General features: G+C 40.0%; 1 protein-coding gene across 4 annotated transcripts in view; it reads right to left on the bottom strand.

Annotated features, from left to right (window-relative positions):
- The window catches only part of MEGF11 (multiple EGF like domains 11), a 215,094-nt gene that overhangs the window by 100,126 nt on the left and 89,320 nt on the right, over positions 1–25,648 (bottom strand). For all 4 annotated transcript variants that reach the window (XM_037393890.1, XM_037393891.1, XM_037393893.1 and 1 more), the window contains exons 5-7: positions 7,836–8,082; positions 6,045–6,165; positions 677–813 (exon numbers count right to left, since the gene is read on the bottom strand). In XM_037393890.1, coding sequence (XP_037249787.1) covers positions 677–813; positions 6,045–6,165; positions 7,836–8,082 — 505 coding nt within the window. The remainder of the gene's footprint in view (positions 1–676; positions 814–6,044; positions 6,166–7,835; positions 8,083–25,648) is intronic.

Here is a 25,648-nt window from a genome sequence, read left to right as displayed (position 1 = left end):
GTCTCTGGAAACCCTGGTGACACAGTCCAACCCCTGGTGAAAACTGCGTATGAAAGGTTATTTAACTGCAGCTTCCCCACCGTTAACCCTGCTGGCAGGATTAGCTGGAGGGCTAAACCAACACGTGTCACAATCCCACCTTGACTTTGCTGTGTAGTCATTTTGCTGAATCCATGACACCTTTGTAAAACAATATTATCATCTTCCCTGACTGATTTATGAGTGAAGGCTCTCGTTTATAAATTTTGAGGATTTATCACCTTTTGTTGGTGTCTGAGATGGATCAGTGCTGCAGCAGCACAGAGGGGCTGAAGGAAACGTTAAACTACTGCATTGCTTACTCTTGAGGATATTAATTTTTATAAATATAGTTCATTTACATATCTTGTAAACATGTAATGCTCTCTATTAAATTTATCACTGTAAATATCTAAATTAAATTTAATCCATTAAATTTTAAAAGTTATATTAAAAAAACCCTGTAAATGGGGAGCACTGCCAATAAAAAGTAATAACATTGCCACATTTATAATGCTTGAACTGCTTCAGAAGGATGAACCTAATTGGAGCAATAGAAACATAACACCATTTTTCAGAGAGTAAGATTGTCCTGCAAGGGATATAAAAATTGCCAATCCATGGTTAAAACTAAGGGCTTTTGGGTTTTGGTTTTTACCTGTCTCCTATATAGCCAGCTGTACAGATGCATTTTCCTGTCACGGGATCACAGTGTCCTCCATTGTGGCATGGACAGTCCTGGCTGCAGTTAATTCCAAATGTTCCAGGAGGACATGGCTGTGCACACACCAGCCCCTGGTAAAGGTTGCAGAAAGAGCAATATTTAGTCAACATTCATAATACAATAAATTTCTGTAAGCAGCTCGGATTTTTATTGTCCTTCTTGCTAAAACTGTATGTAAATAGTGGCAATATTTATTTATTTTTCTGTTTAAGATGGGCTAAAGACAGCCTCAAAATTCTGCTACCAGAGTAAATGCTTGTTCTACCCTGTCTCCAGAAGGGATTTTGCTTACCACTGTACAATCACTGATAATTGTCTTGGCTTGACCCCATAAACCGCAGCTGGGGTGGCTGGATATTCACTGCCCCTTGAATCGATGCAGGAGGGCTTGGGAGAGGTTAAAGGCAATCAGAGAAGGCTACAAAGCTGCATATGTGCAGGTGGGGGTTTTTGTGAAATACAGGGTCTGAAAAATTGTTGGATCTACCCTGGGTACGTGTCACAAAGTGAACATTTGGGAAGAGAGGGATTCTTGGAAAGGCTGCACTGGGAGGATGAAGTTCTGCTAGTTGTCATAGTCTATGATGATCTCCCCTGTTCAGACAGCCCCACATCAATGAACCATGAAGAAGACCAAATAAAGCTGCTGCAGAAGTCCATTACTACTCTTCAGATCCTACCTACTTCAATCCCTCCCATCTCATCTAGCCCCCACACTTATCTCTTCAAGCAGCACAGAACGGCATCTGCCATTTCTTTGTCTAAGCCATTGAGGAGGCAGGATGGGAACAAGAGGTTAGGATAGTTGCAGAAAGCCACCAGTGATGACACAGAAGCAATCTGACTCTTCACATTAGCAGTGCAGTAGCGTTTCGCCAGAAGAATTGAATCTGCAGCGGAATATCTGCCTAATCCCTGAACACTGGCTGGATGCATCATCCAGCATCCTCCCAGCTCCTTATCCCCAGCCTTGGAGCCACATCTCTGTCCCTGACCTGCCTCAACTCCACATCTTGGTGGCTAGCTCTCTCTCCCATTTTATGCTCCCAGCCCTCTGCTTTCCTGCCTCTTTATTCCACTCTACCACAAACCCTTGGTGCAGACTCCCTTTTAGCCCTCTCCTTCATCTGGACCCAAAACCCCACCTCTGAGTTGTTTTCTCTTTCCCTTCCCTGCTTAAGCACCCCAAAAGTGAAGAAAAGACAGACTGTCACTCTTGATTGCGCACCCTGGCACTGCTCATAAGGAAAAGCAATTGCTGGGCAAGCCTTGTTCCAGCCCCAAGGTGGACAATGCTTACCATGGCTTGTGCCTTTGAAGAATTTATCTGCTGAACTCAGGCGGTTTTCCCCCCAAGTATTGCATTATGTCCCCTGCCAAATATTAAGACCTTAGAAGGACTTCCCTAGACTTTCTTAGAAGTTGTATGAACCTTTTTTTTTTATGTGAGCAAACATAAAATCTGAGGCTGGTATCCAGCTGAGTAACTTCAGCCAAAACAAGTTTGGCACTGCTGTGATCTGACGATGGGGTCCTGTAACGAGAACGTTTGGCAACGGTAGCAAGTGGTGCTGCTGCCAGTGCCATGCACAGTGTGCAGAGGGGGTCATAGAAACAGTGTTTTTCTGTCCTTATTATTATTTTGTTTTAATCTCTCAGAAGCCACATTTCCCCAACCAAGGCCCAGGGGCTCTGAGTTTTGAACAAGGCACATATTAGACACAACTTATACAAAACATAAAACAGGAACATAATGGCTGATTTCATTCCCTGGGGTTCTTGCTCAACAGTTTGGGAAGTTTAGTAATATCAACAACCCCAAAGTGGAGAGGCTGCTCTTCAATGTAATCATAAAAGAAGATACTTCAAGCCTTTCCCAAGGAGTGATAGGTGGCTCCTTGGCTGTAAAACAGACAGGTTGGCCTCAGCTCAAGAACTTTCAGATTACAGTGTTAAAAAACTGGTGTCTCTGGACTTGAGTAATACACAACACTATATATCTGAAAATGTAAGTATCCATTTATCTTGATAATAAATACTTTCTCTCTTCATGTCTCAAAAGGAACAGGATTTCTATCAACAAATGATGAGAAAGCAATACTCTGTGATGCATCCCCCCGGAGCCAAGAGAATCTTTAGGCATGCTTTTTGCATTAATATGTACTAAGGGAATCCAAAACATCCGTCTCTGGAGGATCAAATGTCAGACCAACGTTTCCTGCTGCTCATACATCTAATCAGTAAAATTCACCCCATCAGCACCTTTTTTAAGGCCCTGATCTCATCAGCTTCTGCTTTTGACATTGTTTGCTATATTATTACCATTTTGTAGTATAGGAAAGATTTTTTCCTGCTCCATTTTCTCCACCCCCTTCCCCCCCAACTTTAAAATCCACAACAGAAAGAAAAATAGACAAAAATACATATTACAGTTGCTTTATAAAGCTCAGAGGCAATAAGAAGTGATTAGCAGAATGAGTTGTAATTAACATGGCACCATGATGCAAAGCCCTGAAAACAGGATCAGTGACCGAACAGGGTGTGTTACCAGTGACAAATGTTCTGTATAGCAAGGAAAAATTCCTGCTTCCTTGAGCACGGAGATCTAGTCCTTCAAAAGTGTTTCTGAGAAGCACTGTAATGCTAAATTTAACTTTTCTCCCTACTTCCCGAGAGCACTTGGAGAATTTAATGCTGCAAATGAGAAAGATGTATAGAATTAAACCTGTAAATTGTTAATGAGGCCCTAAAGCAGCCACCCACTAACTCCCACAGCCACAAAGACACAGAAGTGGGAAAAGCCCAACATCATAGTATGCTGGAAGCCACATTTTGTTGACTAGTTCAACAATATATGCCGTTAGCCATCATCCTCTTGGTGAAAAAACCATGGGACAGTAAAATCTCACAGGACACAGTTTGTATAACTTGTTGTGCTTCTGGGAGCATCTGCACTGAGTGGGAGGAAGCAGGAGGAAGGAAATGTTACAAGTAATAAAAGAACCAGGCTTTGAAGATGGCAGATTCAAGGAAGAACCTCAGAACCCTAGAACTTCCTCCTATTCAACTTATTGCCTCCCCTTGCACATCCCACAGGCAACCAAGCCCCTAAGGGAGCTGAGCTGCTGTTAATAAGCCCAACCTAGGAAAAGATAAAAGTTGTAGCTCATCTAGCAGCAATAAGATCCAACCGGTTATGCACTTGTATAAATCCTGAGAGAATTCCCTCCTTCGAGCACGATGGTATATTCAACACATACATGCAGTCTCAAGCCTCAAAATCAGCAAGTAAAATTCCTGATGTCAAAGAAAGACTATCCATGCTGTGAAAGAAAATGAATGCTGTCTAGCAATCCCATCTTGCTGGCTCGTTTACAGCCCACTCATGTCTCACGTCCCAAACCATTCCAACCACCAAGAGTTAAAAATATAGCTTGAAAAAATATTTTTTTCTCTCTGTGTACTGAATTACCAGCTTTTCATTAAAACCCTGGAGAGACCCTTTATTCTTAAAATCTCAACATTTACAAGCTGAGTGCTTTTACTTATAATTTGAGTTTCTTTCCCTGGAATACTTGATCTCTCTCTTCAATTTTCAGTTATGCTTGTTTGAAACATCAATTGTTAACTCTAGGGTTTCTCTGGGGACAGAGCAGCCAACAACACAGTTTTCAGGAAAGTCTCTCTGGGCCCCTAAAAATGCAGAGAAGAAATTCCAAGCTGTAAGGAACAGGGCAGAAGTGGGCCAGAATACATGACCACAGCTGCTGTGCAGCCCCAGTGCTGCGGTTCTTCTTTAGGGTCTATGCTGCGTCCTAAGAGACCTCTAAAAACTTACTGCTCTATTCGGATATTCTCATCTCTTCAGTGACTTTTCAACTTTGCAATAAAAAAAAAAGAAGAGAAAACTCCTGATAAAATACAGGTAAGGAAGAGTACAGCAGAACAACTCAGATCCTGAGAAATATCGTCATGCAGAAGATAAGGGAAAGTGAAAAAAATACCCTAAGGGTAATATTTTCATTATAATCACTTTATTGATCACTTTTTTGGGGTAGTGTCAGAAAGGACTGACAGGCCCTCAGAAATATTTGAATTGCTGCTTTAGCTCCAGCACTCTTCAGGAAAGACCCTTTCCTTTGTCTCCATGGAATGCCAGTTTGGGGTAAAGTCTCATGTTCTTACTTAACTTTCTGAAAAGTTTCGCCTGCTTTATCATTTGAAATGGAATAATGCCATCACACCTTTGCCATGACTATCAGTTAGAGATTTTCCATACGCAGCTTCCACCAAAATTATGAGCATCAATGTTCTTCTTCCACGATGCTGCCTGATAGCCACCAGAACATCATGGTTGGTACTGTTTAAATAAAAGCAGCTGTGTGATCAAATGGAGGCAGCATTTGCTGTACTCATCAAAAGGAACATAAACATCTCTCTCAGCCCTTATATGTTTCAACAGGTATAAGGTCCACTTGAGAAGCCACAGTCATATGATGATATTCAGGGTCTTCCATGTATTAAAATAAAAAGTCACAGCACGTGTATGCATCAAAACCCAGCAAGATTGCCAAGAGACTAATTATCAGATACAGGAAAAATGCCAGGAAATTTAGTACGGCTAAATGGTATGTAGGCCTGTAAGACTTGGCAAATCCCAAGAGAGTTAATTATTACATTACTGATAAAGTTGAAGACTTTTAAAATGTTTGGCCTTGCTTTCTTGACACAAAGGATTAAAGGTTAGGGCAATCTGCTCTTGCCAGTGCAACCCCCGATGCAAGCAAATCTATTGCAATCAATGTGAATTATGTCTGAGTAAGGACAGGACACTGAACTGGTCTCTGTGTCCTATGTATAGTCCTGCTTTAACAACAGACTGAGTCACTGAATTCCCTCTGGCTATCCCTCTACCTTTCTCCTGAAGGGGAAATAGGACAGTGCTTTTGACAATGTTGAGCTGAGCTTTGAGCTTTCTAAGGGTGAAGAGATTATTCCATGGAACTATAATTCAGAGACATTTTTTTTCTCTTCTCCCACACAGAAGTGTAACGAGCAGGCACTGCTTCGTTTACTGTTGTTTAACTCTGTGATGGTAGCTACCAGCCATAGACTGGTGGCCTCTCTGTGTAAATGCTGTGCAGACACAACAAAGGTAATCCCAGTTTCAGAACTGTTAGGGCCCTGTGACAAGAAATGGCAGATAGGCATGACAAGCACACAAGGCATCTGCTGAAATAGTGAACACTTAACTTCCTATTCCAACCTTTAAATGAGAGATGAGTATGAACAAACTACACACCATCCATCCAGCAGGACAGGAGCACTCTCCAGTGATGTGGTGGCAGACTCCTCCATTCTGGCAAGGGCAGCGCAATTCACACTGAGCTCCATGACTGCCTGGGGGACAACGCTCTTCACAACTTCATGAAAAGAAAAAAAAAAGAAAAAAAAAAAAGGAGATCATTTGAAAGAACTTACAGGAAACATGAGGAAAATCCACAGGATGGGTCATCATGGGAATCCTTATGCAAATTATGAAACCTCAGTAAGCCTCAGCTGGCATTACCAATTAGCCAAGATTTCTTTTATTTCTGCTGGGCTTATTTATTTACCATGGATCCAGTCCTGTAAGACTGATGCATGTGTGTAATCTTTATGCACATACCAAATTCCACCCATCTCAACAGGACAACTCATATCCATTAAAATAGCCCAGGAAAGTAAGAGTTGCAGGATGAAGCCCTCAATGTGAATTATGTGACATGGCAATAAAAGAAGCTGCAAAAAGAATAAAAGGATGGGATTAAAATGTTTGAAATCTCTCCAGTCACTACTAAATGTTCACATTTGCAGTGTATAATAGACTGGCAAGAACTCAGCATCATTTAAACGCTATTTAAGCTTGTTGGGTCTCTCTCAGTATTCAAGTGGGGCCAATGCAAGGCTAGTGCCTGCAAAAACCAGTGCTTCCTGCATTTGTGCACTGGTGCTTTTCAGCATCACTTCTTTCCTCTAATCTCAGGTTCTGAAACTACAGTAGGTTCTTGCTCTAACTGACTATCCTCTGATGAAGATGTTCATACAGCATATTGGGGGCTGGCCCTGCAAGTGCTTACTGCTGAGAACTGACATGCTAATGTCAATGCGACCACTCCGAATAGTAAGCAGAATCTTTAGCAGTGAGTACTTCCAGGACTGAGGTCGCAAGCCTACGAGGAAATCAGGTACTAAATAAAATATTCAAAAGTCATATAACTTATTTATGAAGGTTAATATTGTCTTTATTTTTTACCTTCCCCTTTATGCAGGTCAACAAATAATATTAGACTGCAAAAGTAGTAAGTCACCTGTAATAGATCTCCAACCACATTCAGTGACTAAATTCTCTTTTCCCCTTAAATAATTTTGAAAAACATAATTACTTCTGAAACTACTAAAAGATCTCTAATGAGAACTGATGTTACACTGTGGGCAATTTTAAACAAGGAACTATTGCTTGCTGTCCTGAAATTAATATGCAGATTTTGTGAATCCTACTGGTAAACTTTCAATGTGGTGAATGGGGATTTATCTACGTGATTCTCGTTAAAGTTAATAGGAGTCACACCGCTAAATCCCTGCTCACTATGCTTAAAATTTACCCCCTAGATAGTAAGCTGATATAGCTAACAGCAATACTTCCTCAGTTAGATTGAAAGTCAAATAAATTGGGGATAGTAACTCCCATTAGATACTGCACTGGACTGCTAATGAGTCAAATGTCCAATTGCTTATAAAAACTCAACTGTAATTTGGATTGTATTCACATACTGAAATTAGGAACAGGTACAGCTGTTGTATAAGATGGAAAACATAATGATTTTTTAAGCTCCCTTTAGCACTAAATTTTACTTTATTTTGCAGACTGGTCTAATTAGCAGCAAAAAAAGATATTTCCTTTATTTAGTTTCTCTGAAATTCCATTACCTGATTCCTCAATGTGTGTAATACATAGATTGTGTAAATTTTACCAATTACTCATTGCATTAAAAGTGGGCAAAGCAAGGCGGTTAAATGATGCAGAGTAAAATACACCTTTCATTGAACTTACAATACCCCCGTGTATCCAGGAGCACAGTGACATTCTCCTGTTTTATGGTCGCAAGTAGCTCCATTGTGACATTGGCATTTAAACTGGCAGCCCTTGCCGTAGCTCCCAGGGTCACAGAGTTCTTCACAGCGCCATCCTCGGTACCCATCCGCGCAGACGCAGGCACCTGTGATGGGGTTGCAGAGAGCCTCATTCTGACACTGGCAGCGGTTGCTGCAGTGTGGTCCCCAGTGATCGCTATCGCAACCTGCAAAACATGCAGTCATTTACCACAATGATTAGGAAAGTGCATCGCAAGCATCTCATCCCAGCCTCTTCTGCTTAGGTTGGCAAGCAGGCAGAGGCACTGTTAATGCCAGAAACTTTATAAGGGGCCCTCAGACTTTCTAAAACTAACCCCCTGATTCAGAAACGTACTTTAGCATGCAAGGAGACAACAGCACTAGTATTATACCTAAATTTGAGGACTTGTTTAACAACCTTATTGGATCAGGACCTAGATCTTTTAATATCCTGTTTCTTAGTGCTCTTAGATAGCTGGAAGGAATGAATTTATAGTGGAATTAGATGCAGAGGATCACATCCTGGATGCAGTGCAGTTAATGGCAGGTAGTACTGCCAAGCAAATCCTGTAGATTTAATAATGTCATCAAATATTTTCTTTGCACTGTTCCCATAAGATAATAAATACGATAATCTAAAGAAGGTTTTCTCCTTTGAGGTTGGGTTTGTTAATTTTTTTTTCTGGTTGTTTGGTAGTTTTTGAGTTTTGGGTTTTTTTCTAGACTAAAGAGACAGTAGGGAAGAAAAAACCACAATAACACTGGAGATGGGATTTCATGAGGCTGACCAGGTTTAGGGATGAAGGTATGGAGTATGTACATCAGCTAATTTCTGTGCTAATGACAGTATGCACTAGCAATACAGAAAGACCCTATGGCGGTTCACACAGACAGGAGGTTCCCTATAGAATGCATTATGGCACAGTGAGAACCCTTCACATGACAACCCTGTCTGATCCTTTCTCCTTGTTTGTGGACCATATGCAGGATGAGAGAGGCAAGTCAGCGTTAGGGAACAGTTTGATCCTGATTTGCTATAGAAATAGCAATAAGCACCTGCAAAATACCCATTTAAGATCTACTCATACTAAAAAACCACTCAAAGCAAACACCCAGAGGTTAAAGTTTCATCAGTGAACAGTCAGCAGAAAACCAAGGATTTCTTCAGTAGTTCTACCCTCCTCTTAGTAGCCTTTTAATATATAGCTACATCAAGGGTGAAGAAAATCATCGTTCTATTCAGAATAGAGTTGCTGGCAAAATCCTTGGTAAAGACACAGTTACAGATCATTTTCAGGTACAGCTGGTTGTGCTCAGAGAGCTGGTATCAATCGTACTAACAACTTTTTTGTTGGTGTAAAATCCAGTGCCATGTAGGAAACAAGCGTGTAATCCCAGCAATACAGCTGTCTTCACAAACTCTTTTATTTGCAAACACGTAAACTAATCCCCAAGTGATACTCACTGCTTCTCAGGCCTGGATCTCTGTTTCCATATTTAGCAAGGTACATGTAAACCCCACTTAAGCCTGATGCTCCCGTCCTAGAAACTTCATAGCTGCCGCCTTCTACGGTACATGGCTGTAAACTCACCCTGGATGACTATATCAGTTAATTTTAGCAATATTTTTGTCCTTCTTCTTGAGAAGTGGGATACTCATTGGTCAGTCTGAGGTTATTCAGCAGAAAAAGAAGAGGAACTATTCAATTTGCACTGCCGATTATACAAACTTGTGTTTCTTGAGCAAGTGTTAAAGGCCAAAATAAACCCATGAGAAGACAATTCCAGGGTCTCCAAAAGGATCTGCAGGGTCCTACAGGGGTGCACGTGCAGGAAGATGGTTTCATGTCCTGCAGAGTATGCAATGTACCCCTGAGCACAATCCTGCTTGTGCCTCACACAAGGTATTTTATTGCTTTGCCTCATTTTTTCCCACAGCTGTAAACATGGATGATAGTTCTTCACTAACACCTCTGGGAGCCAAGCAAACAAAATCTTACTCTTTATAAGTCTTAAATTATTACTGAGAATCTGTGGAAAGAGATGATCTATCTTTATTTCACATAGACGCTCGCTAAGACTCTGTAAGCCTTCTGAGCTGGGGAGCAAATCTGAGGGAGCTGACGGAGTATCCCAACAATTTCTGTTCCAGAAACACTGATTTGTTTTCTGCAGAACTTGAACATCAGGGGATGCAGTTCTACACCTCCACAAAGGGTAAGATCGAAACCACACAAGCATAGCTGATAGCCCTTTGCATGGGGAAGGGGAATGCAGGAATCAAACCTAACCCTGCCTGCTTCAGGGACTTGATTCTGACCTTAGCACACCTCACATCAGAGCCCCAACTGCCAGCCTGTGGGTTGCTCTGGGCTGATATAATTCCAGCTGCAATTAATTTGCTTAATATGAATAAATAACACTCATTAGAAGATGTGACTTATATCCTTGGTCTTCCATATCCCAAATGAGTGCTCCAATCATCAGATTTGTCTGCTTGGTTTGTGTTTTTCACTTTGAAAGAAAGTGAAGGAGAAAGAAAACTTTTTATAGGAAGGGAAAACTATTTCCCATCATCATCTCAAGCATCTTGATTCAAATTTATGGTGTCTGCTCCAAACACAACTCCTTTTATGTAAGTCACTCTTATCTGAACACTTACTTACTTTTGATATTTAGTCACATGCTTGCTTTGTCCCTGTACCAAATTTCACTCTGCAATCTAGCCAAAGAGAAGAGCAAAATGTTGGAGTAAAGAGCAGAAATTCCTCCAATTGGTTGTAAAATAATAAAAACCCAAATCTGGATAATAAAAGAAGCTTATAGTGACCAGAAAATCAGCTGGCAGTTAGACAGATTTTTCCCAAGGCTTCCAAGTACAAGGCATCAGTGAGCACACATCACAATGTTCAGTACGCTTAGCCCAAAGTAGCTAGCCAAAATGTTTTAACTATCTATGAAAAAAACCAGCGTGGCATACCAGATAGCTACTAAGAATGTGAATTTCATGGGAATTTATCAGGGAAAGGACATAAAAATGAGGATTAAAGTACATCTGAAGGCTCATGGAAGATACCGAAATAAAAAAAAAATTACAAAAACACGGGGTTTGTACTGTGTCTCATTTACAATGTCTGATACAGCCTTTGCACTTGTTCAGCTTTTTTTTATGTTCCTAAAACTACTAGCAGGTTTTGACTATAGTTCTCTAAATGGTTTGAAACCAGAGTCATAGTATGTGTGCATAACTAAAGTGAACATAGTATGTGTGCATAACTAAGGTGAACCTCCTGTTGTCCCCCCAGTGATGGGATCGTATGTACACAATGACAAGTTGACCTCTTCTAGGTGTGAGCCTTTACCTCCGATGGTAAAGATGTTCTGCTTTTAACTATCAGTTCAAGCCCTATATATGTCACAATGAGCAAAGCCATTTCATGTAGTATCAATTCATCCACTGCTGATTAATTGCAAAGGGAAGTGAGTGAAATTCATTGGCAACGTGTTAGTGCAAAATTTGTGATAATGAAATATCATCCTCACTTGATTTTACACCGCACTAATCTCACATAAAAATAAGATCTTTGTTGCTCAAAGTTTATCAGTTCCTGTTGGTTTTCTTTTCCCCTTTCCATTAAGTCCCATATTGTAGTGACAGCCTGTGGAGTTGCAAGTAAATTCATTACCTGTGTGATTTCATTGGGACATTATGTGATATTTATATTGTGATAACTGATAGACCTGCACTGTGGTAACTTCTGTACCTTTACAAAGGTAGGCAGATATAGAGTTGCTAAGCTAAATCCAAGTAGTTATGCATATAAGTAATTCCATTGAGCTCAATAGGACTGTTTGTGTGTGAGACTACTCAAGTGCATAACTAGCTATGGGATTAGTCTAGTAGCTCCCACTAGAAATGAAAAAACAGAAGAAACCAAAGACTTCAGCAGCCAAGACATATTTTTTCCATATACATCAGCGTGGCAACTCCTAGCTGACATGTGATAGTGATTCCAGTTTCTGAGATACAGCACAAAGCACCCTGAGAGCCATGGAAGCCCACTGCACTTCAGGATCATTAGCACCACTTCTCCTGTGGGCATAACAGACACCATTTTAAAACACAACCCAAGTCTAGCACAGTCTAATCCTGCTCCTGTTGATAGCTTCTATGTGTTACCATAATAGAAATAAATAATAATAGCAACAACATGTGAAGAGAAAGCTGATTAAAGCTTACACAACAGCGACACTGTAAATGCATATGACACTAAATGTCAAAATGATACAGAGGCTTTAACTATACCATCAATAAGAAAAGCAACCTGAGAGTGGTGATGTCAGGGAGGTACAAATGCTCCTTTTAGACTGCGTGTGTGGATGTCAATACCATGAGAGATGAGTCTGAAATAGCTAGCACTCCCTTGGGAGATGCTACATTAAAGGGAGCTGCCATATTTCAGGTCACGTGCTAACATTCCCTGGCAAACGTGCTAACTTACTGTTTCTCCCCTTCAAAAATATGACCAGAGATTAATCGCCACTAATAAAAATGAATATAACTCTGTAAAGGATGATGCTGGGTGCCCAAGCATAATTACAGTTGTCTGCATACAGTGGTATGACAGGTGAGGGATTCACCCCTTGGTGGAAAGCTTGCTCAAAGCAGCACAAAGTGTTTTCTTCCTCCCTGCGTCCTTACCCCCGCCCCAAAGCCTCAGTGGCTTGCTGAAGTGAGGGCTAATTGCAGCAGGCTCTGCACACCCGCCGCTATGGTCGTGCATGGCATCCTGTCACCAATCCTGTCCTGTTAAACACACAAGGAGGACACATTGGAAGCGCTGCTTCACTCCCAAATGGCTGGTTTTCCCTCTAGGAATGATTAGTGGATCGCTGTGCTCTGGGTCAATAGAGCTACCCAGTATTTAGTGCAGCAGCACAAGTTGGACAAGGATGAAGCAAACACACAAGCTTGAAAATGTAGCAGATATATAAAAGGACTTCCAAGGAAGGGATGACATTTATCAAGTGACTTATCCCAACACCAGAGAGTCAAAAGAGCTCTTCCAGTCCTTTTCCATCACTGCACAAATATGCTATTAATATGAAAACAGCATCTTCTATCACAGCAGCACCAGACTCTGTAGTCTTAAGGCCTATGTTTATTTTTTCCTCATTAGCGTAAGCCTGCAGGTGTCTCTTTTTATAGCCAGTGACCAGTCCTGTATTCTAGGTGTGCAAAGTCAGTGGGACATTCATAAACATTCTGCAGAAGGCACAGCTGAAAAAAATCAAGTTGTTGATTTTCTTAGCCTAAGGACTCAGGACCACATTTGGTGGTTGGTGATCTTCAATTAATCCACACTACAAAAGAACTTACCGCAAATTTTCTAAAGCACAGAATTTAGCTTATAGTCAATAATCAATATCCCAAATTCAGTCTGAAATGTTTAAATGAGATACTGGCCTTTGAAAAATGAGAACGGGAAATACAAGTAATGTATTAAATCTAGGAGGACATAGTTTAAGGCAGATTATTTTAGAATTTATTTTGAAATTAGGGCTAGGCTCTCCCCTTAATATGACTACACTGCTGTAGAACGACTTTATGAATACCAATTAAAGGTGAAATGCAGCCTGAACTCTGGGTGGATTTTTTTTGGTCGAATTCAGTTTTGGAATCTGACTGGATTTTAAATGGCTGGCCCAGCTAACGTAAAGCAGGCAAAGAAACAGCAAAAGCTAAAACATGCCTGGATGCATTGAATAAAAAAATGAACATAATCAATTACTAGCTTTTTGTTCCCTTCACTTAGCCCTATAGAAAAATTATAGTCCCTATATTGAACTGGTCTACTCACTGTACAAACATGATTCATTTTGGAAACAGAAGCCAAGCCTGCGATGGACTTTGGAAACAAGGTTCTTGAAGGGGGAATCCCCTTACAATGACAGTTTACACCACCTTGTGTTTGGCTCTGAGCAGCGCCGAGTCCCTCACACGCTGGCACTGCAGGCAATACCAATACTCTTCTAAAGGCATGAGCCAGTATATTGAAAAATCACTTGCTGATCTGCTCAATTCTAAACTAAAACCTGTTTATCTTACAAGCCTGTTTACCCTTGGAATTTCTAACACATGTTTATGGACAATGGCTGTCCTCAAAATAACCCAGATTTTTAGAAATTCCCTTCAAAAATGTTCTTACAAATGCTTAGAGACCTTAGAGAGCTCCCAGAATGAGGAAACCTCATCCATACAGATACACTAGTGGGTACAGGCAGGTGAGGCCACACTGCTCAAACTGCAGCTGGTTTTCTTCCTGCAACATGTCCTTCAATCTACTGTGGAACAACATGTCCTGCTCAGGTCTCCTCTTCAGAGAGGTCCTATAACTGTCAAAGCAACAAATAGATTGGATTTCTGTAAATAAATACCTTCTTGAGGGATAATGAAATGAGCAATAGATTCTAATAAATAATCCTTCTCCAAATATAATTTTGATTAGCTGAACTGTGTCACAGGCAGTTAGCTGGTAGCATTGGAAACATCCAAGGTCAGGTTGGACGGGGCTCTAAACAACCTGATCTAGTTGAAGGTCCCTGCTCATTGCAGGGTGCTTGGACTAGTGACTTTAAAGGTCCCGTCCAACCCAAATTGTTCTATGATTCTACAACTGATCAGTTTCCACTGTAAGATGCTTTGTTCAGCCCCTGACAACTTCTGTCATGCAGAATTTACCATCTCCAGTTTCAGCTTCAGGCTCACTCAGTCTGTTGGTTTGAGGAATAGAGGTAAGGGGATTTTAGCTTAAATCAGTAAGCTTTTGCTTGTTAAAGTACATTTTTATATCTTTTTCACTGACAAGCTGGGACACCTTCCATGTACAGAGCAATAGGTTGAAATCTGGCAAAGCACTGTCCCACACCCAGGGGTATGCTCATGTGTCCCCAGTGAAAATCCACCTGTACTTGATCAGACTATGAAAAATGCAATTTGCAGACACTCAGTGCCACCTCTGGATAATTCATTACCTACATTCCTTAAAGATTTCATCTGTATTAAAAGCAATCTGCAATTAAAGGCTTCAGGGGCTTAGCAGGACTTCTCCTACAATTGTTCCTAGTAGCAGCCATGGGCCACTGGCTGTTTAATCTCCATGTAGTAAGTGGTCCACAGAGAGGGTGACAGCCTTCTACTCTTAGTCCATTACCCACATGTCAGAGGTTTGTTGTGGTCCATGCTGATGAACTGTCTGTACATCAGCCTGATGACACTCTTGAAGGGATTTTTCATATTCTCCATTTGGTTTTAAGGAAAAACAAACAAACCAGGGAACATCACATAAAAATAAGGCATTTAACTTACAAAGCTGGTGTCGCAAAAATAAGAAAATGTCAGATTAAAGGTTGGAAGTGCAGCAGTAATTCAGTACTTGAGCCTATGAATTATGATATTTTCTTTAATTATGTGAGCACAGGCTACCATTTACGTGCCCTGGCATTTTCTGTCTTCTGAGCTTGTAGCTTTGCAGCCTTAAGGTTCCTAAACATGGGCTTCTGTGCAACGGTGTATGCACTAGCATTTTTATCTCCAATGCCAGACTTTCAGTCACAGCACACAAAACTATAATGAAGAAAATGCCAGTTTCAATGTTTACATCTCTAACACTGCCCAGAGAATGTACTTTGCACATGTAAATATGCATTTGTAAAACTATCCACTCAAGTGGCAAAAACCTGAGGTTAATCTGAGGCTGGCAGGACTTGCAGTCAATCTCATTTTCCAAGTTTCTATAAACTCTTCACCAGATAGAAAGGAAAAGATGGGAAGGGAACATCAGCTGATTTTTCCAAAAATGGATAGATTATTACTCACAGGAGGAAATTAATCTAATTTTGTGTGTGTGTGTGTGTGTGTGTGTGTGTTTGTTTGTTTTCTTAGAGACAGAACAGGTTTTCATCCTTCAAGAAAGATTGTACTGATTGTCTCTGAAGTTCATTGTCTGAATCAGATAAGAAACATGTGGCTGATTTAGGTCATGATTTAATCTCAGATGATGATCTCATTAGTCATTGACTCTCCAACATGTGGTACCTAATTCAATCACAGCACTTTAGAGACCCTGCAGTTTATTTATATCCTCTTAGGAAACATTTTCTATCCAAAGTAATCCTTGTTAAAAGAACATTCCTACAGTATTCTGTAGAGTGCTCAGAACACTTGCCTAGTTGTACAATTTTATTTGGGATAAATGAAAATACAATCAAAGTCAAAGAAGAGTTGAGTATTTGGATGTCAGCCTCGTCAAATCCTGTAATGAACTCAATATATTTTGGAAGCAGCAAAATGGGAGAAACAACTTCTACTCCTGACAGATATCAAAGTGTTGCGTTTTCAGAATTTCCATCACGAGCTATTTTGACAGAGGCTTCAAAAGAAGTGAAAATTAGAACACAAAAAAAAATCCAAGAATATTTCCTATTTCTTTTTGTAGAAATTAATGCTCAGTTTAATGAGCCTTTACCTCTACTGACATTCTAGATGTTACAAGGAGCTTAAAATCATGAAACGCTTCATAAGGGAGCGACAACATTCTATACAACACTGGCAGCTTGTCTTCTCATTATAATTTTTTTAGAGAAGATGCTGCATTCTTTAAAATGTTTTTTTTTAGTGTCATATTAATGGGAGGCAAAGTCTGTTCTTTAATTAGAATTTTACTGTGGCGAATTAAAAAAAACATGGGCAGAGTATCAAGAGTCTAATAAAACTAAATGAAGACACTATCTTTTCTCTGTATGAAACCCAGCAGTCTTTGCTCTGGCAAAACTTCCATCAATACTTCATTATTATTGTCTAGGACAGGATTGTAATAATAAGATCTGCAAGTAACTTACTTCCAAATTCTGTCTTCCAACTGGGTAAAACATTCTCTCTCAATGTCTCTAATGGACTTTAGATGTTTTCATTGACTATATCATGAAATTTTCTGTAATGCCTTTGCACAGAAGTACTATGTATAGGTAAAGTACTAAATATATGCCTAAAAGGACCGCCTAAAAGACTGCAGTGCAGGTATAGAGGAAGACATCCAGCGTCCTTCAACAAACAAGTGTTGGAGAGGCTACCAGTGGGGCTCTGGAGTGGTGACAGCAACATCGCTCTAAGGAGATTCAAAGAAAATTACACAGAAATAGAGAGAGGTCTTTCCCACTGGAGATTAGGAGCTGTTGATACAACATCTGTGCCTGGTGTGAAACAGTTCAGAGGCTTATAACAAGCTATGTGCAATTACCTACGTACAGCTACTTGCTATTCTAAATAGTGCATGGTCTTTAGCTGAGTGCTTAGCAAGGCATAGTTGTGGAAACAGAAAAAACCCTCTTCCCCTTCTCAGTTCATTAATGCCAGTTGACTTTGATATAGTTTAGAGCAGATCCCTAGGGCCAGTTCGGCAACTGCAGTAGGCTAGCCATGCTGGATGCCCTTCAGTCACATCCTCATCAAGTTCCCTGCACCTGGGCAGGAGAATGTTGCTCATCACCTGAGGAATCTACCATGCTGAAAGTAACCTGATCTAAGCACCAACATCCACCTTCTGTGACTGTGGAGTGGTGTTAACTGCATAGGATTGAGTGGGATCAACCCCGTCTGGCAAAGCTCTCAGGGAGATGTGCTCAGCTCTTTATTTTTCACAGCACATAAACTGAGCATCGGAAGGTCACCCTGCTGATGTTTTGCCAGATATGCAATACACCTTTAGTTGCAGTTAAAGCAGTGCTTAAAGAAGAAAAGCTTCTTGTCACTAAAATAGCAAGCATTATTGAGCATGTTCCTTCTCATTCTCATTCACACGCAGGGATGTATGTACCCCTTCACCTTCGACTGCGTAGGTCAGCATGCAAATTGACGTGAGCGAGAAGATTGCCTGATCACTGGATAAAATGGTACTATCAAGATAAGCATATGGAAGAAATGCTACAGCTAGCTAGCCAGCTTCAGGTTATACCATAAAGATTCACCTTCAAGGAGGTGTATAAGCACATCCCTCATGCATAACATAACACACAGTACTGACTCATCAGTCATTTTTAAGGTAGTCAATAAGCTATTTATTTTATTGCATTGATATTGAAACCCAAAGTAAACACTGGGATTGTGGTACTTGCTTTTATTTCTACCAGTATAGCTGTAGAGTAAAAAGAACTGCTTCTTCCCCTTTGCCACAGACCCACCCTAATGTCTACTACCTATGCACTGCTTCTGAGCCAAGTAACATCGGCTTTAAGGATGTTCTGCTCCAGTAACTGAATCTAGGCACAATCCTATCTTCTCTAGCACGAATTCTGTTACCTCAGGACTTCAGGAGAGAATGAGAGCAGCGGAAGGACTGCTGGCCTTTGAAATAGGGGTGTCTTTTATATCTAGAACAGTTCAAAGGCTTACAAAACGCTATGTACAGGTATCCACTCAAGCTACTTGCTGTTCTCTTTTCTTCTAGACATACTTGATTCATCACATGGCTCTTTAATGTTATCTAATGCCTTCAAGATATCTTAGAAACAGAGGTATCTTTCCCTTATAAACCATTAATAGTAATGCCCTTTTCAGGCACATAAAAATAAACATTTTTTTAAAAAAGTCTTGCCCTGTGTAACCCAGTGAAAACTAGAATGTTCACTCATCAAAACCACACTGCAAGATTCAGCACGGTCTCTGCAAAACCTTTCTTATATTTACCAACGGAAAATAACAAGTCTGAAACTGTTGGGGAAAAAAAAAAAAGTAAAAATACTGAAATGCTAGAACATTAGACCCTATTTTCATGTTGCTCAGGCACTGGGATGTAGGATGTTCCGTTAATAAAGAGATAATCAGAGGGGTAGATGAATACTGCATGGCTTAAATACCATGAGTTAAAGTATGGATGACTTGAAGCAGGTAGTGGATGGCAGAGGATACATAGCCCAGCACCAAGACAGTTTTATCTAGTACAATCCCAGTGTCCCTAAAGCAGCTCCTGGGACTGCAACACTGCTGCAGCTCTTCTGCACCACTTCTTTAGGATGCTGATGCTGAGAAAGCAAAGCAGCCACAGGTTTCTAACCTGAGCAACCTGATCCAGCAGTTTACACTCACATCACAGACAGCCACAAAATGCACAAGCCCCAAGTACTGAGCAGAAAATAAAAGACACCACCACTGTCTCCCTGTGGCTTCCTCTACATGTTGGTAAGGCTTTGGTTTCATTCTGGAGAGCTAGGCAGGAAAATAAAGTCTCATCTCATAAATTCTTGAGATTGGATGTCTAAACCTTGCTATTTTATTTTGACTTCCAAACATGTTCAAATGTTGTTTGCAGAAGCATAAATTAATGCCAATTTCTAAACCAGAAGTTGCTCTAAAACGGGAAATGAAACTTTTTGTTATGATGTTAAAAACAGACAATTCTTAAACTGTTTTACATTTTGAAAAACAGGATGATCAAAACTGTTCATCCTCACAATCAGTTATGGGTTTGCTGAACTGAAATGTTTTGACAAAATCACAACCATATGGAAGCCAGTACTCAGAACAGTTTCACCCATTGTGGATTACTGCATTAAGCAATCAAATGTCAGGCAGGCAGAAAATTAAATCGTCACTCCACATGTTTTCTCCTCATTGTTTACAAACAATGTGTTAGTGCCTCTGGCATTATCAGTGGGTCAGCTTCAAAGAAACCAGGAAAATTTACACAGCAGCTCAAGTTCCCGGCTCTGCTGTGTCAGTTCTTGGAGGTTCAGTCTCACTTTCAGCAGTCCGAGAAACTGCCTATGTGAAACAGATTTCTCTCTGGATTAATTTAATTTCTCTTTTTTTTAGTGACAACTGTCACTGAAAAGTGAAAAGCAAAATAGACATACGTGACTTCCTGGCTGGGTGGCAGCAGGGAAGTGAATGGGATTTTGCTGGAAGAGAACACAGCATCTGTGCATTAAGGTTTTTAAATGCTAGTTTCCCTATAAGGTTCAGATCTCTATATTTTCCTAGTGGCAGCCGAGCTATATTATAAAAAGCCACAGGGAAAAAGAGAGGTTTTCAGATGAAACCATCATCAAAACTGTCCACTGACCATGCTGTACGATGCCCATCACAAGTGTTTTGGACTCAGATCTAGTGCCCCTTACAGCCAGGGAATTTCTTTCTGTTGACTGTGATAGTCTTTGATAGGGGCTGGCCATTGTGGGTTAAGTTAATGCCATCTGGAAAATGACATTGACACCACTACTTGTATGTTTCCTTTGCTAAGCAAGGTTCTCTGCTTACCACTTAACATCTGAACAGAGCAAACAAGTGCACACTCCCACCAAATATTAAATAATCAATGAGAAGAAAATGACATGACCCCAAAGTAGACTGTTTGCCTTGCCAATAAACAGGAACCACCCAGGGAAATGTTGACTGCTGCCTGATGCTTGTGTAGATGGTGATTGTGTAGTAGATGGTGATTTAGGAATGCTGCTGACACACATACACAAATCTGATGACACAGGAAATTAGCATCCGTTTGTCTCCCCCCACCCCCTTCGGAAGAATTTACTAAATATAGCTCACCCTTTAAATATTTAAGGATATCTTCAGAATGTTGTTGTTTTTGAAAGGGTTCTTTCCTGACTGGATTTTCCTCATCAGGCTTAGTAATCAAGTTGTTTTATTTGAATGGATAATTATTAGTTGAATAATTAATTATTCAGAGTACATTACTAAATAAAATTCAAAGTATGCTGGTATAATAAAAAAATGACAATATGCAACAATTTGGATTCTAAATTGTGCAATAAGATCAAAATGTGTAGGTTTTTTGCACATTTAACAGAATTGCCTCGATCATCAAAGTCTCATACAAACACTGACTAATTCTTATGGTCCTTTTATGAGCTAGAAAATACATTTTAAAACCATTTCATAGAAGGGAAACTGAGACAGTCAAATTACATTAAACTACAAAGCTACCCAGAAAGTAAGTGGTAGCACTGAGACAGAACAGCTCCAAGTTCTGAAGTCTAAATTTATGCTATAAATAATTTACAGTACATTTCTTCACTACATTTATAGGTCTGTGCTGAATTAAACATATGAAAAATGATACTTTATTTATACAGAAATTAATTTGTAAAGTGTTTTTCTGTCTTTCATCAATAATAGTGTTTAAAAAGTGTAAACTTGATACAAACATGCACTGGTATGCAAACTGAAGTGGCATGTGGCTTGGTGCAGACTTGAATGTCCTGGGGAAGGTACCCAGCCACGAATGCCCACTACCACCCGACCAACATGGTTTCAGCTACTTCTAGCTCAGCAAGTGACACCAAGTGACACTCGGGCCACATCTACGCAGCATGTGGCAATGTGACAGCAGCATGCACAGGCCTATTGAGCTGGCTGTAATCCAGCTCTGACAGGCAAGGAGAGCAGTGAAGCTTCAGCAGTGTCGTCTTTATCGTGGGCTAAGTAAGAATCACCTACATACCTGTGCTGACAACTTCACCCGTAAAAGCCCTTGCTACCCGTGGCTTCACTACTGCTGGTAATTGAAAAGGCTGGCTAGAAATAACAAGGCTGCCTACTTCAATCACCCCTCTGACTGCAAAGTTGATGCAACCCTAATAAATGCTTATTCAGCATAATGAGATTCCAATTAGAGATGGCTAAAACAGTAATCATGTCTTCATTTTCTCTAACTGCAATTGTCCAGACTTCCAGTCAAAACAAGACAGAGGCTGGATGCACAGAGAAAAGGGGCACCTCTTGATCCAAGGCTTTCCCAGCTGTATCAAGCTTACTGGCTTGCACCAGAAAACCACAGAAGAAAAACTGAAGAAAATCTTAGTCTTTCATTTACACAAACTATATACAGCAATTCAATAAAAAGGCTCCACTTTACATGATTCTCTCTCCTGGTTTTACAGGTCCCAGCTCTACCATTCTCTTTAAGGGAAGGCAGGATTATCCGTCCACAGTTTGTTTCTCTGTATTTTCTTCCATCACCATTATCACTATCACTTATATTGTTTTTTAAAGACCTGGGCTGATCTCCTTACTCACTTGGGCTCTAACAAAACAAAAACCAAGATAAGTTACACAATATGTGCTGCAAGATTTTCCACAGACTGTGCTGGGAGCTGGTACGTTTTGTTTCCCCATTGATTGCCAGGGTTGCAGAATTGGAATTTTTGCAAGGCAAGGGTTCTGAAGGCAGTAAAACTACACATACAGAGACTGTTGGAGCTTCTTCACATACTTGTTAATTAAAATCATTAAATGTAAAAAGAATTAAATTCATATTGTACCAGAAGGACTTGTCCTTATAGAGACCTTGTACCTAGCAAAGTTTAAATGCTTTATTGTTCTGTAACTCACATATATGCAGACTCCTCTATTTGGCACATCCTTAATTTCTGTCAAACTAAAAGAATTCTAACATTTTCTGTCAGTGAGCTGGTGTAAATCTTCAAGAAAGCTTAAAAAAGCCTCTACCGTTGACTCATTTCACTCATTCCTAGGCAGATCTGAAAGAAGGAAGACTTGAAAGCAACATTATGAGCCCAAGAATTATCCTTGGCTCTTGAAAGGCATACAGAAAATTAAATTGGGGGATCAGTATAGTAAGGTAGTAGAAATTATTGGGTCTGCACTTAAAAGATTAAGAAGGTGACTTCCCACTGAGACTTGAGAACACAGGTGCACATAATTTTTAAAATCTGCATTTTTAACCTTTTAAATTTGCTAGCAAAGCAAGGAAGTTGTTGAGGAACTGCAGTAAACATAGCAATTCAATCAGCTTCTTTCAGACTATATCTCACAACTTTCTGATTCTTTAACCCAACAGGTCAGTCAGTAGTGGAAAGACTCTCTGGCAGCTAGTAATACAGCAGCTAAACTGAGCTGAAAGCAATACAGGAACACTTTTTCAGCAACTGGATAACAAAATCTCCTAATTTGCTGCGATGCTGGCTCTGGCCACCAATGCTTATGGTCGTTGTTGAAACCAGTGTCCTGTTCTCTGCTCTTCCTCCTAGGAATTGCAAGAGCACCTGTGTAAAAGAGCTAAAGCCAACTTTTTAATAGCAGTCTGGAAAAGGATTCAACTTTTAAAAGTTTGGTATCAGTTTCTGTACATTTTTTAAATACAGGGTTCTACAATCAACAATTAGTGGGTGATAACACTATTTTTTTTAAGTTCCTAAAGCATGTCAGAGGTGAACACAGATTTCAAAGTGTTTGCTTTGCGTACTCCAGCCAAGAGACTTCAGGCTAACTCTGAGACCTATGGACTCTTAAAACAATTATAACCTCATAATGCAAATACCTTGAATTTCATTAAAAATCAAAACACCACTTGACTGCCAAGCAACAACGAGCACATTTTATGCATAAGCTAACTAATTCCATCTTCCAAGCCTCTGAAAAAACAGTAATTGTAGCTCGTCATAGCTCAACCTAGAAAGATAACCTTGCAATTGATTTCTGCCTGCCCTGCAATTACAGGCGAACCATTGTGATGTCTGTTTACATCTCACTTACTGCAACAGGACCCAGTTGTGGAGTAGGGCTACCATGCCGACAGCCGTTCTATACACATAACAAATATTACAACAAAGACTTATAAAGTAAATAGGCTAGTTAATACCCTGATCTAAGCCCACTGAAATGAAAGCAAAAGACACTACTTGTCTTCCAAAGGTAGCCCTATAACCCAATTGATCTTCAGATTTGTTCTGGCAACAGACCATCTAGCTGCCATGTACAAAATATTGCCAGGCTGAATCTTAGTAAAAAAAAATTGAAAATGTCGATCCAAGTCCTTGTTTACTCAAGTCTCAAATATTGTAACTTTTTCTTTGTGGGAGGTCTTTATTACGTCCCATCCAGAGCACAGCTCACCCTGAGCGTAGCTGCCAGCAGTCCTCCTCACAGGTTCTGACTGCTTGAGTACATCCACCTTATTTTACACTATTTACACTAGTGCTGTAGAATTCTTTATTGATGCCAAGGTTTTACAGCTTAATTTTAAGGCGCTCAACAGTTGTGCTCAAATATATCTGAAAGATCCTCCATGCTATCCATATGTTCTCAATTGCCAGTGAGGTCAAAACTGGCAGCTTGCTCAGCCCGCCTCAGATACAGCCATAAGTCTTTGGAATTAGGGCTTTTAACAACTCTGCTTTCCCTGATTCTTCTGCAAACCACTCAATCTGTCTTGGCATTAAAACTAAAGATATTTTTATTTGTTGTTACTTTTGACTGGGCTTGGAAATGTACTTCAATGACATACTGTTATTGTAAAACACCTTAAAAACAGTTTTAAGTCTAGAAAAACTACAGGAATTTGGTCATATTAATCTTTTTCACTAGCATATCTGGCAACAATACTTTGATAACCAGCAATGATCTAAATAATAACAGCAGTTAACTCTACAAACCAGTTAACTTCAAAACCAAGGAATGCTTAGTACTATTTTCCTATCAGCATTTCACCACCCCATAAAAGAATAAAACACTTCCTGTTTTACAAATGACCTTAGCCAAATATAATTTATAGCAATCATAATAAAATAGCTGAGGGCTTTCCCCCCCCAAAATATTTTAAGCTGGACATAGCGGAGCAGTTAAGATTTTTATTAGGTTTTGATCTTGCATTTTGTGAAGATTGGAGGAATTATTTTTTACTGAGATGGATTTCCCAGGTTATCAACTACTTACCGCACAGTAACGTAGGGACAGGTATTCCTGAGAAAAATAAGGAGATTAAAAAGATAATAATAAAGGTGCTAGAGCTTACACAAATGATGTCCATTACAATTCACGGTGGGGTAATGAAAAGCCATTGTGTAACACTTGGAAAGTATGCTGTGACATTAAGAACTACTGCAGTGCCTGATGGCAGGAAACAATAGCAAAGCTTTTCTCAGGGGAATACTTGCACACTCCATTCTTAAATCTCCCTGGTGTGCACACATTTTTGAGAAAAGCTCAAAGCCATTCATCTTGTATAGCTGGTCCTAAAAGTCTGCCATTCATAAGTCAGCATCTATAAAAAAAATAATAAATGCCTGAGATAGCCCAAAAATAAGCAAAGACAAGGTTTACATTTGTATGCACAGCCTGGTTAAGGACTATTTACAGGGTAATTGCCATAGATCCCTTTCTTACACATTCGTCTACCTGTAAGGTTTTCCACACAAAAGATTTTGTCTTATAAGTGACCAACTCTTTTTAGTAATCAAAGCATCACGAGTTTGATAACTAGTTTACCACCAGCTTTTAGCAGAAGTACATTATACAGCACCACCAGTTACCAGTCATACATCTACCTTAAGCAGTCATACTTTTTGCCTTCAGATCTTTCATAGGTGTGAAAGGTCAGAGAACATATTCGACTGTAGGCTGAGCAAACCACCGGAGTATGTAGACCCAAAGTATTCCCGCACTTTGATGCTGCTCTCCTCTACTGAATGTGTGCAAGCAGAACAGGAGGAAGAAAACACAGGATGGAAAGTATTAGACAGAGATAAGAAAATCCCTAAGACAAGGAGGAAAGAAGGAGAAAGTGTATGTAATGAGAAGAAAAATGAGGGAAATAAGTCAAAAGAAAGAAAAGAAAAACCACACAAAATCCAGAAACAAGAGAAAAATAAACAGCTGAAAAGAAAGAAGACATACATGCCTGCTGTCCTTACAAACAGTGTCCCACATAATATGTC

Source organism: Falco rusticolus, chromosome 7 (assembly GCF_015220075.1).
Source record: "Falco rusticolus isolate bFalRus1 chromosome 7, bFalRus1.pri, whole genome shotgun sequence".
Classification (NCBI taxonomy): Eukaryota; Metazoa; Chordata; class Aves; order Falconiformes; family Falconidae; genus Falco; species Falco rusticolus.
The sequence above is the reverse complement of the archived record's forward strand: the minus strand, read 5'-3'. Positions and strand labels throughout refer to the sequence as shown.